Below are 11,691 nucleotides of genomic sequence, written 5' to 3' on the forward strand. Positions count from 1 at the left end.
TAGGGTTTAAGGAAGGTTTTTTTTTTTTTTTTTTTTTTTTTTGGTTTTTCGAGACAGGGTTTCTCTGCACTTCATAGAATGGGTACGCAGAGGTTTTATGAGCTATGAGAGACAGAACAGCCAGAGGCATCTGGAAGAGTCCACAATGGAAGAAGAATGTAGTAGACTAAGTGGGAGAGTGCGGGAGGGAACAGAGAGAGGAAGAGAAAGAATGGACCAAAACCAAAACAAACAAAACCCTAGCTGAAATAGCAGTGTTGTAAAGAGAATGAGTGGTGGGGGAAGGGAAGCTCCTGAGCTAGAGGGAGTTTAGAGTAGGGAGGGAGGTGAGAAGGGCTAGGATGCTAGGATGCTGGGATGCTAGGATGCTAGGATGCTGGGATGCTGGGATGCTAGGATGCTGGGATGCTGGGATGCTGGGATGCTAGGATGCTAGCTAGCATGGACTTTGAAGTGCACAGCAGGTGCTTGTGATGCAGAGGGAGCCTGGAGGCCAGCATGCACTTTTCTATGCTAATAGGTACCAGAGATAGACATCTGTCCCTTCTGCCTTTTGGAATTTGGGGTAATGGAATTTCTTTTGAATCTGACAGTGTTCCTCACCAGGATCTACTGTAATGTATTCTATAATATGGAAAAAAATACAGATTCAAATTAGTAGTACGGATGAACTGTGTGTACATTAAAATCCTCCTACACGGATTCACTGTAAATGTAGCTGCCACTAAGACAGGAAGTAGAAATGAGACTAAGAATATTATCGGTAGTGAGTATTTCTATATTGTCCGATATCTGTCAATAGCAATCTTCATGTATTATACATATATGATTTAAAATGCATTTTAAAATTAGAAAATTATGATTTTTACCATCCATGGTAGTGTCCACACCTATATAATGAAGCCCTGTCTCAAGAAAATTAATTAATTAACTGAATTAAGCTAAACAAACAATTCCACTACATTATCCCTTAAAAAGCCCATAAATTGACAGGAAACCTAATAGCTATTGGGGCTCACTGATTTAAAAAATGAAGCTTACAAGACTAAAACATCCATCAGGACATGGGAAAAGGAAAAGGCTGTCCTGTGAGTAACTAGGACACTGGAGACACTTCGAAGTCTTCCCACAAGGACCAATGAGCAATTCCTTTGAAGCCACCAAGTGAGTGTCTTTAGAATTAAAGTCATGCATGTGTTTGTTTAACAAAGTTGTACAATTAAAGAATGACTACAAACAACTGTCAGCAAGCTTGCTGCTAACCCACCAAAGAAAAACAAAAAGTAATAGGACATTAAACTCTGCTACTCTAATATCAAATATTTGAATAGAGAGACCCATGTATTTGATGGGGAGTGTGTTTAATATTTATATTTTTTATACAATCTCAAACTGACCACTAAAAAACACTTATAATTGCAATATTTGCCGTGGGACAACAGTCTGTACCCTGTCACTTGTACTTTCAATAAACGCTGATTGGCCAGTAGCCAGGCCAGAAGTATAGGTGGGGCAACCAAGTAGAAAGAAGAAGCAGGGCAATAAGAATTCTGGGAAGAGGAAAAAGTCAGTCTGCAGTTGTGACCCAGCCACAGAGGAAGCCAGACACAGAGCAAGCAAGATGTGACTACCTCACTGAGAAAGGTACCAAGCTAACACAGTCAAGAATTATGGGCTAATATAAATTATAAGAGTTAATAAGAAGCCTGAGCTAATAGTTTATAATTAATGTAGGCCTCTATGTATTTATTTGAGACTGAACGGCTGTGGGACCTGTGAGAAAGACAACCCAGCCAATAAATATTAGCAACAACAATAATATAAATTCTAAAACTGGATTATGCTAAGCCCAGGACTCTCTTCTGTGTTTAAGAAGCAATTTTATTCTCTTGAAATTCCATATTCAAATACTGTCACACTATCCTCGTTAGTTTTAACATCAACTTGACACAGACAAGCATTAGAGATTCTCGACTGAGGGACAAGACAGATCAAACTGGCCTGTGGGCATGTCTGGGAGGAATAGCTATAATGGTTAATTGACTTAGATGTAAGAGGATGATGCTCTAGGCAGGTGATCTAGGGCTCTATATAAGAAGCCTGGTAAGCATAGCTCCGAGAGCCAGCCAGGAAGCCGTGTTCCTGTATGGTTTCTGCTTTAAGTTTCTTCTTGAGATCCTTCCCTTAACAATAGACTGTGACCAGAAGTACAACCTTCTCCTCCCCTAAGCTACTTCGGTCAGTGTGTTTTGGCCCAGCCACAGGAAAGAAACTAGAACACAAACATTTAACTGACCCTAAAACAAACTTCTCAGGCATCACTCATGAATTCCCCCAATTCTAGCTAAGGTTTAAACTTGAAGGTATAGAAACAGATCACACAGCACGGATCAACCTTGAACGACTTACACTTGGGACTATGTGCTTCTGCTTCTATGAAGGTCAGCCTGTGTACTATAAAACAGCTAGCTGCCTCCCTGGCTTCCACCCCTCCAATGTCACCTGCCTACCCCATCCCTATGCCATGGCCTTGACATCCAAAACTATCTTTAGATTAACACATGCCTTAGAGCTAAGGGGAGGGAGAGATCACTGTTTGTTGTGAATCATCAATAAGTCACTATGGGAACATCATCAAAAATTTTGCAATCACAGAAAAGCACAAGTCTCATTTACACCACTGTAAAATGTACACATTCTGTGAGCAGGGCAGAAGGTTGGAAAAGTTACTCACTTGTAGTAGAAACATTTGAAGTCGTGAGGCAGAGTGCTTCCTTAGATTAAGACCCCGATTTTAATCCCTACCCTGGTTTAAAGAGCATATACAGTGGCACACACCTGTAACTTCAGCCCTTGACAGGCGAAACTGAAGGATCAGAAGTTCAAGATCATCTTTGACTATATAGCACATTTTAGGCCAGTCTAGGATATGGAGACTTCCCCCAATGTCCCCTACTCCGTTCTCTGCTACCTACTAGGTGAACTTCTTCCACTCTGACTAGTCACACTATACTTTGATGGCTGGTTCCTATGCCACGTAGAACCTCAAGGTGAAATTCTATTTTAATCATTATTAAGCGATGTACTCATCAAGGTCTAGTTCACCTCTATCAAGAAGCATTCTTTGCAAACCAAAGAAAAGCATGTGTCTACCGGCATATTAAAAGTATGCCTTTGATAAGCATATAATAAATCCCAACTTAAGCATATAATGAATGTGGGACCAGAAAGAATGCCAACTATTCAGAAAGAAGACATTCCAGGCTTACATGATGATCACTGTGTGCCATGAAACAAGTTCAAACTCCTCTTGGCCTCTTGACTTACCTCAAAGTCTCTGAGTCTGGGGATGATTTCCTCAAGCAAATGTAAATCTCTGGTAACCTTGGCCTTTACTTTACTCCATCTCCCCTGGACATCATCAAATTTTTGTTTAAACTTTTTTCCCACATCAGGAAGCACATTTTTCTCCAAAATCTTTGTTTCTTCTGAAAGTTTATGCAGTGTAAGTTTGTGATTCTCAAGAACTTCATCAAGGGCCTAAAAAAGTTTCCTGAGATTAGAACTGTACACAACAATATACCAATGTGCATCTGCACAGATGTAGTGATATGATATATATTGATGCACACACACACACACACATACACACAATGCAACACACAATGCACACACAGTGTAAAATGGGGAGGACAGAGATGTTACTCAAAAAACAATTTAAAAAACAGTCAATCAGAAAAATCAGGGCTTTCTCTTAATGAGTTTAGTGAGGATGGCATAATGTATTCTGTACATTAGAAACACCTGGAACAGAACACACAGTGTGCCAAGAACCCAAGGTCAAGCATTGGTCTCTTTTATCAACTACAACGTCATAGAGACTTTACACCACTAAGAAACAAGCAGGAAAGCAAATTAATCAACAAATAAACTTAGTATCAAATTTGGGCTTGGCATCGTGGCTCATAACTGTCAAACCGAGCACTAGGGAGGCTGAGGCAGGGGGACTGCATTCAGTTAGGCCAGGTAACAATAGAATGAAACCCTGCCTCAAAAAGAAGAAAAAAACGTCAGTCCAACCTCATTTTAGTTAGGAAAGATATTTAACAGATAATGAACAGGTTCAGAATTTTATGTGACCTATAAGAAAATACATTTCCCCTAGTAATATTTAAGACCATATCTTTTATGGACCTCAGATAAATTGTTTTGGGTAATTAAGCTTCAAATTATAAATTCCTAGGTCTGCAGAATGGTTCAACAGATAAAGACACACAAGGCTGAGGACCTCAGTTCTCTCCGTGGAACTCAAGGTGAAAGAGAAAACCAAGACTCTGCAGATGTCCTCCAGGCTCAGCGCATACTGACCTTCACAATAATATTATTATTAAACAGTAAACAAATTTTTTGGTTTTTGAGACAGGGTTTCTCTGTAGCTTTGGAGCATGCCCTAAAGCTCTCTCTTTTGGCAAGGCTGGCCTTGAACTTACAGAGATCCACCTGTCTCTGCCTCTCTAGTGCTGGAATTAAAGGCATGCACCACCACCGCCAGAGAACAAAAATATTATTTTAAATCTGCCACTTTTATAATAAAGTTTTAATAATTTATAAAGACTTAACCAAAAATGGCCAATTTTTTTAAATCACTGAAAAACCACTTCAAATGCCTACCATGAACCATCAGACAGAGAGTTCTCACACACAGCTTACCTTTTTCTCTTGCAGGGCCTGCTCCACCGTTGTGAGATCATTAAGGGAGTCCAGAGATGTCTGAGCTTTTCTTTCTGACTCACTTAGCATCTCTTTCAGTGTGTTCAATGTGTCCAAGTACACAGGTCCAGGTTGGCTCTTCAGTTCTGATGAGTTAAACACACTTACTCAGGAAAAACAACATAAAACCTAATCCTGTTACTGTCTGCAGCATTAATCTTTTGTGTATAATAAAAAGATTCCAATAGATAATAAATTAGACCCCACGATTACAATTGAAAAGAATCCCTGTTGGTTAATAAAATAGGTCATCCCTCTGGCATTTCAAACAGACAGGCTGTGGCTTCATTTCTCTGGAGGCCGAGGTTGGAAATATTAACTCGCTGTCATTTTTCTTCATTTGATCATGCTGAAATGTCTCAATGAAGCTTGAAGGACAACATTCCTTTTGTCTCCCATAATTTCCCCTTCCACAACTGCTACACAAAGAATAAAAGGCAGAACAGATCCCTCCACCAGCCTTCCTGAAATCCCATGAATATACACAAACTATATGGGAACCCTACAGACAGGAAGGACCAGGGATGGCTGGCAACAGCCAGCTAGCACAGCCTGGCCATACACGGCTCTATAAAAATCCCAAACAATCAGCATTTGTGCAGAAGAGGAAGTGAGGTGGATGTGAAGCCCCAAGAGGTGAAACCAATTAGCAGCATGAGTTAAACTGCCTGCCACTGATCCTTGTCCTCAACTGAAAGCCTGGCGTGCACCAGTCGGCTGAGAAAGGAGTCTTGTCTAGAATTTATGTCACATTGTAAGTTAACTGATTTCCATGAGCGCAATGCATGACGTCTGAATGCGCCATTAACATAAAGGCGCCATGACACGTTTGTCTAACACATATGCATTCCTAATGTCGGTGCATAATGTGCAGGAAATATAGTAGAGGTGACAGCCACAGCACTGACCACACATAGCCCAGAACAATCCAACGCAACCGCTGAAGAGAAGAAACACACAACAGGATACACAAGCTTTCAAATCCTTCAAAACCAGCTTCTCCAACAAAATTTTAATCCAATTTTTCCAATTCCAACTTCTTCGATTTTGCTCAAATTCTGGGAGAGCAAAGTGATTTCTTTTCAAGGAATGGGTGGTGCTGTAAAAACCCTAACCACTGGGAGCAAATAGAAATTGGCGATGCTTTGGCTTGGTCTGAATAGGTCCAAGCAAAGTTGTTTCTTCCCAAAAAAATCTCCATAAGGGGAGGAGTGCAAACCAAGCGCCTAGCATGCCCGAGGTCCTGGATGTCAACACAGCACCACAAAAGGAAAATCTTCCGGAAGTCATTACATTCAATTGACACAATCTTCTGGCATGTGATGTTGCCTATTTATAAACAAGTGAGAGCTCAGGAAATAGTCTGATGGACGAAAACCTCGAGCCACACAGGTGCAGAGGAAAAAAACAGGTGCAGAAACTCAGATACGTGGAAGGTTTAAATATTGGGAGTAATTTTTAGATTATGGCAAAGTGAGAGGGGAGACAGGGATACAGAGTAAGAGAGAGACAGACGAGAGATGTGACTGCAGCCCAAAGCCAGGGTTTACCGTTCTCCAGTTGCTGCTGACATTCCTCTAAAGCCTTCTGCACGGCCTGGTAGTAACTTTGAAGGTCATTAAAACCCTGCTGGACAAAACCTGGGACAGAGGGCTGAGACTTCAGGGCTGAACAGCTTGCACGCAGTGTCTCAATTCTGGGGTGAAGGCCAAGGAGATCTGTCAGTTCCCTCTAAGGGAGAGAAAATACGGTCACTTCACTTGGTGAAGATGAACATCCCCAGAGAAAGCTATAGAGAAAATGAACACGGAGCTCATGATACAAGGCCCATTCTCTCCTACATGGTGCAGGAGAGGATGACAAAGCAAGACAGGAGAAGCACTAAAGCAGGACCCACTGAAAAGGGGAAGAGAAAGTCAAAGAAGGGGGAGAGAAAGTCAGAGTAGCCCTCTACGCCATAAAAACAGCATCCCCTGTGGATCAGAGTAGCACTCCTGCCCAGATCACCGAAGCAGCAGGATGTGATCTGCCCCACTGAAAAAGGGTACTGAGCCACATGGCTAACATAGATCAAAAAATGGGTTAATCAAAATGTCAGTTAGCCAATGAGAGGCTAGAGCTAATGGGCCAATCAGCTTTATAACTTATAGAGATCTCTATGTTATTTCTTTGGGGCTTGCTGGCCGTGGGGTACTAGGCGGGACAGAAACCCCAACAAGCAGGCCTGGCCCCTTCATGTTACACCTACGGTCTGCTCTCTCCTCTGATTGTAAAATCTTTTGCCTTTTACAAGATACAGCTCCTTGGGCTACAGACAGCTCGGTGGGTGTGAGCACTTGCTATGCAATCATGCAGACCTGAGTTTGGCTTCCCAGCACCCGTGTAAAAATGTGGGTACTGCCACGTGCTACAACCCTTGTGTTAGGGGAGAAGAGGACAGCTGGGGTTTACTAGACAGCAGCATCCAGGTTCATGAGAGACCGCGTCTCAAAGGAATAAGGTAGAGTGTTGTAGAGCAGGATCCCTAAGGTCCTCTTTGTCTTCTGGCTTTCACAAGCAGAGATGGGCACTCATGTGTGCATACACACACGTCTTTCACCACACACATTGAATGACATATCCTCTTTACATATGAGACTCAGCATGGAAAGGCTCTATGCCAAAAGCTGTTTGGTCCCCTACCTGACAGGAATCCTTTAAGCTTGGCAAGGGCTGCTGGGGTGATGCAGAAAAGGGTGTGTCCCTCAGCCACTCTTCCTTTGCCTTGATGGTCTTTTCGAGGGCATCAAGCTGCTTAAAATAAGCATTTATATCGTCCTGGAGCTGGATCTTCCTTCCCAGATCTTCCAGCTGCTGAGATAGCACCTTCCACTCTGATGAAACCCTCTCCAGAACATCGTTTATTTCCTCAGTTGAAAGGCCCTCTACACAAACAGAAAAGTCCAAGTACATCAAGCAGACGCTGCATCTAGCAATACCGAGGTTGTTTAGAATCGGTCTACACACTCTAGCGCAGTGAAAGACGCGGCAACATACAATGGTCATTCCCTTAGGTCCCTTCTAATGGAACTAAAACTCGCAATGATCCGCTTATAAATGATTGGATGTCCTTTAATTCCCTGGCCTAAGGGAAGTAGGGAGGCCTGAAAGAGCCGCTGAAGAGTGCCATGACTATCTCACAGAGAAACAGCCAGCTCCTCTCCCATAGAATCCATGTTTCCATCCGTGACACCCTAACACTCTGATAGCCTCTAATCTGATGCGAACAAATAGACTAAACCGCCTGAATTTGTGCAGAGCTAGAAAACAAAGCAGACAGCTAGCAAAACTCAGAGCTGGCTCAAGACTACAATGACAAAAGATGAAAGCCACTGGAACTTGTAGGAATACAAAACCAGGACCCACGCTCAAGAAGCACCAACAAGCCGACTGAACACGCTAAGCATATAAATAAACATGAAAAACGTCAAAATAATGACAAAGGCAGCTACTTTGGAGAAACAACTCAAAAATGCTATCATTTGTATTACGTTAATCTCATAAGTTTTTACATTTATCCACTTATTTTGTGTTGGGCTGCCCACATGCCAAGGCATTCCCATGGAGGGCAGAGGCCCATCTGCTGGAATTGGTTCTTTCTTTCCACCATGCGGCTTCCAGGAAAGGAACTCAATCACTAGGTTTGGTGGCAAAAGCCTTTACCCACTGAGCTATCCTTTTAGCCACTGAGACTCTTAATTTTTTTTCCTCAACTTTTAGAATGGTACACAGGGCTTTTAGAAATGACTTTTTAAAATTACCTATAACAGAAAGTCTTTCCATATCTTTTCTGGTGCTATAAATACCATCAAATCTTTTAAAAAATAAGTATGAGAAGATTTAGGAAAGCGGCAATGGGATCTATTTGGCAGACATCTGTACTGAAAAGACAGATTCAGCATCTTCAGGATATGAGTAGGAGGGCAGTAAATGAGTCTTCTTTATAAACACATATGATCAAAATCCACAGTAATGAAAATGCAACTTAAAAGGGAAATGCCATGGAAAACAAGAAGTCACTCCCGTTTTGTGTTTCCCCAACAACGTGGAGAAAGCTGTGTGTCACACTACATCCCCTAGAAGGTACCACCCACGTCGGCTGTTGAACTGCACTTCCAACATCAAGCTGGTAACAGAACAATAAACCGAAGCGAGGAGGCATCCTTGGGCACGTCTCACTGTTAACAGAGTCATGGACTAGAAAAAACACCATTTTTCTTGACAACTGTGTGACCAATGGTGATGAAGGCTGTGCTTCAGTGTGGCTACTTCTCCTCTGGTAGATGCCAGCAGAGGAACATCAGCCACTGCTGGTTTTGTTTGGGGGGTTTTGTTTTGGTTTGGTTTAGTTTGGTTTGGTTTTTCTTTGTTTATTTGGTTGGTTGGTTGGTTGGTTGGTTGGTTGGTTGGGGTATTTTAATTTTTTTGGCAGTTGTTTGAGTGCTGTATACCTATGTATGTGGGCAGATCTCTCTCTCTCTCTCTCTCTCTCTCTCTCTCTCTCTCTCTCTCTCTCTCTGTGTGTGTGTGTGTGTGTGTGTGTATTTGTGTGTGTACATCAACACTCACAAGCACACATGCTCAGACACATGTAATCATGTTGATATGAAGGCTTCTGAAAGTGTCTTTCTTCATCACTCTCTACCTTACATATTGAAATAAGGTGTCCTGAACTCAGAACTGGTCCATTTGGTTGGTCTAGCTAGCCTGCATGATGTAAGGACCCCTGTCTCTGCCTCCAGAGTGATGGGTTGGCAGCCAAATAACAGCATTTATGGGTGGGTTCAGGGGATCCAAACTCCAGTGCTAACATTTGCAAGGCAAGTACTTTAGCCACTGAGCCATCTCCCCTATCCTGGCCACTTCATTTTTATGTCAGGGCAAGTGACATTAAACCAGAAAGAAAAGTAAGATGGGAAATAATGTATCTGAGAGGAAAATTAGCACTGTACCTCTAAAAGCTGATGAGAGACCATCACTGCAGCACTAGGGCAGCTGAAGAAATCTTCCCTACGTGATGAGTTCAAGGCCAGCCTGGGCTACATGAGACCGTTTTTTCAAAGTAATTACAGTAACAATAACGGTTTGGAGGGATGGTAGTTAAGAACACTCAATGGTCCTGCAGAGGATCCAGGCTCGGCTTCGGCACCCACATGATGGCTCACAACAGACTATAACTCAAGTTCTAGGGGACCCAGCTCCATCCTCTAGTCTCAGTAAGTTCTGAGCACACACATAGAGCAAATACATTCATGCTGGACAACACTTAGACACGTAAATAAAATAAATCATAAAGAAAAATTTAATCTAAAAGCAGTAGTAACAAAACAACTCATGTATATATAAGCAAAAGGAAAAAATTAAAAATTTAAAACTACTGGATTAAAGATTTTGTCTAACTAATCTACAACATTGTGTCGTGGTTGTTTAGCTTTGACCGAGGCAGAAGCAGACACAAAATCTTACAAAGATAGGCAAAGGGATCACATAGCTCCCTGGGCAGAACCTGTATATCATATAACATGCTATTAAACCCTGCTAAAACTGATATGAATGTTCGTAAATTCCTACTGTAAGCATTCCTTCTTTGCTTACTTTCCTGTAAATACAAATGTGAGGGAAGTGCATCCTAACTCCCCAAATGATGCTCCTGAGTCTCCTTGCTGCCATCAGCAAGAGGACTGTCAGTAAACTAGACAAGCAGCTGCCCTCACGCCAGCCTCAGCCGCTTAGAAAGCCCCACAGGTGCCTAAGGAGAGTCCATGACAGTCACGGTTGCAGTAGAACCCCAGCTCCTGAAAGTGTAGCACCAACCCAATCATAAGAGCCTCAATCTTTGCACAGAACATTTTGCTAGTACACCCTTCAGCGAACACTAAATATAACACTGCAACCATTTCCAAGCAGGCCAGAGCCCAGCGGCCCCAAAGCAACCCTGGGACTGCAGCAAAAGGGACAATATTACACTTGGTATAAATGCAAAACTTCAATTTGGGAGTTTGCTGTGATTGATACAAATACTCTTTGTCTGACTGCATGAGTGGACTGTTTGGCTCACTGAGCTAGCTGGTCTGTTTTCCCTGGTGTTGCAACATTAGGTCCAATAAAGGGCTTCTCCGAAGTGATCTTTTCTTGCCAACTTTCAAACAGATGGGTTGAGCAAGTGCCAGGAAGACAGAAACGACAGACACTGAGGAGATCAAAGCAGTCAGATCTGAAACAGGGAAGTAATAGGGGAAGGGGTCAGGCTGGTCGCCAAATAGCTTAGAAAAGGCAGGGTAGACCACTTGGCTGGTATGTGCAAAGCCCTTTTCACAACCCCTAGTATGGAGGTGGGGTTCAGGGAAGGAGTTGAGAGGGGGGAAGGGGGAACAGGGGAAAAGAAGTAAGGATGGAGGGAGGAAACAGAATTGAGCAGTCCTGGGAAGCTAAACCTCAAAAGAAGCAAGGAAGTCGTCTGCTTGACACCTGAAGAAGAGATAGGCCAGCGCAACTGGCAGACCAAGTTGCCAAATGACAGAGAAGCCAGCTGTATACACAGCTGCAAAATAGACAGGGCCTTTACTGACAACCACGGAAGGGTGGAGTTAGCCAGGTCCTAAGACTCCTCCACAACACTGACCACAAGCAGCAAATGAGCTGTATGAAAGACCAGACAGGGCAGGCACAAGAAAAGAGGTGGAAGTAAACTGAAGGCAAGAGAGGGTGGAGAGTTGAGTCTGGAGAGAAATAGAAGGTAGTAGAAAGCCTGAAAAGAAACTGCGAGCTATGGTTCCCGGAACAGATTCAGAAAGCTGCAAAGTCTTTGGGAGCCAAGAGTCTTAGCCACTACGGGCACAGAAGCCATAACACTGGCCACTGCCAAAGGCTGAAGAATTCCGT

At 42.8% G+C, this 11,691-nt stretch overlaps 1 protein-coding gene across 7 annotated transcripts in view; it reads right to left on the reverse strand.

The window, feature by feature from the left end:
* Nucleotides 1-11,691, reverse strand: part of Utrn (utrophin) — a 498,374-nt gene that overhangs the window by 325,491 nt on the left and 161,192 nt on the right. For all 7 annotated transcript variants that reach the window (XM_038338349.1, XM_038338350.1, XM_038338351.1 and 4 more), the window contains 4 exons: nucleotides 7,453-7,694; nucleotides 6,321-6,501; nucleotides 4,711-4,856; nucleotides 3,328-3,540 (listed from right to left, as the gene is read on the reverse strand). In XM_038338349.1, coding sequence (XP_038194277.1) covers nucleotides 3,328-3,540; nucleotides 4,711-4,856; nucleotides 6,321-6,501; nucleotides 7,453-7,694 — 782 coding nt within the window. The remainder of the gene's footprint in view (nucleotides 1-3,327; nucleotides 3,541-4,710; nucleotides 4,857-6,320; nucleotides 6,502-7,452; nucleotides 7,695-11,691) is intronic.

Source organism: Arvicola amphibius, chromosome 8 (genome assembly GCF_903992535.2).
Source record: "Arvicola amphibius chromosome 8, mArvAmp1.2, whole genome shotgun sequence".
NCBI classification, from domain to species: domain Eukaryota; kingdom Metazoa; phylum Chordata; class Mammalia; order Rodentia; family Cricetidae; genus Arvicola; species Arvicola amphibius.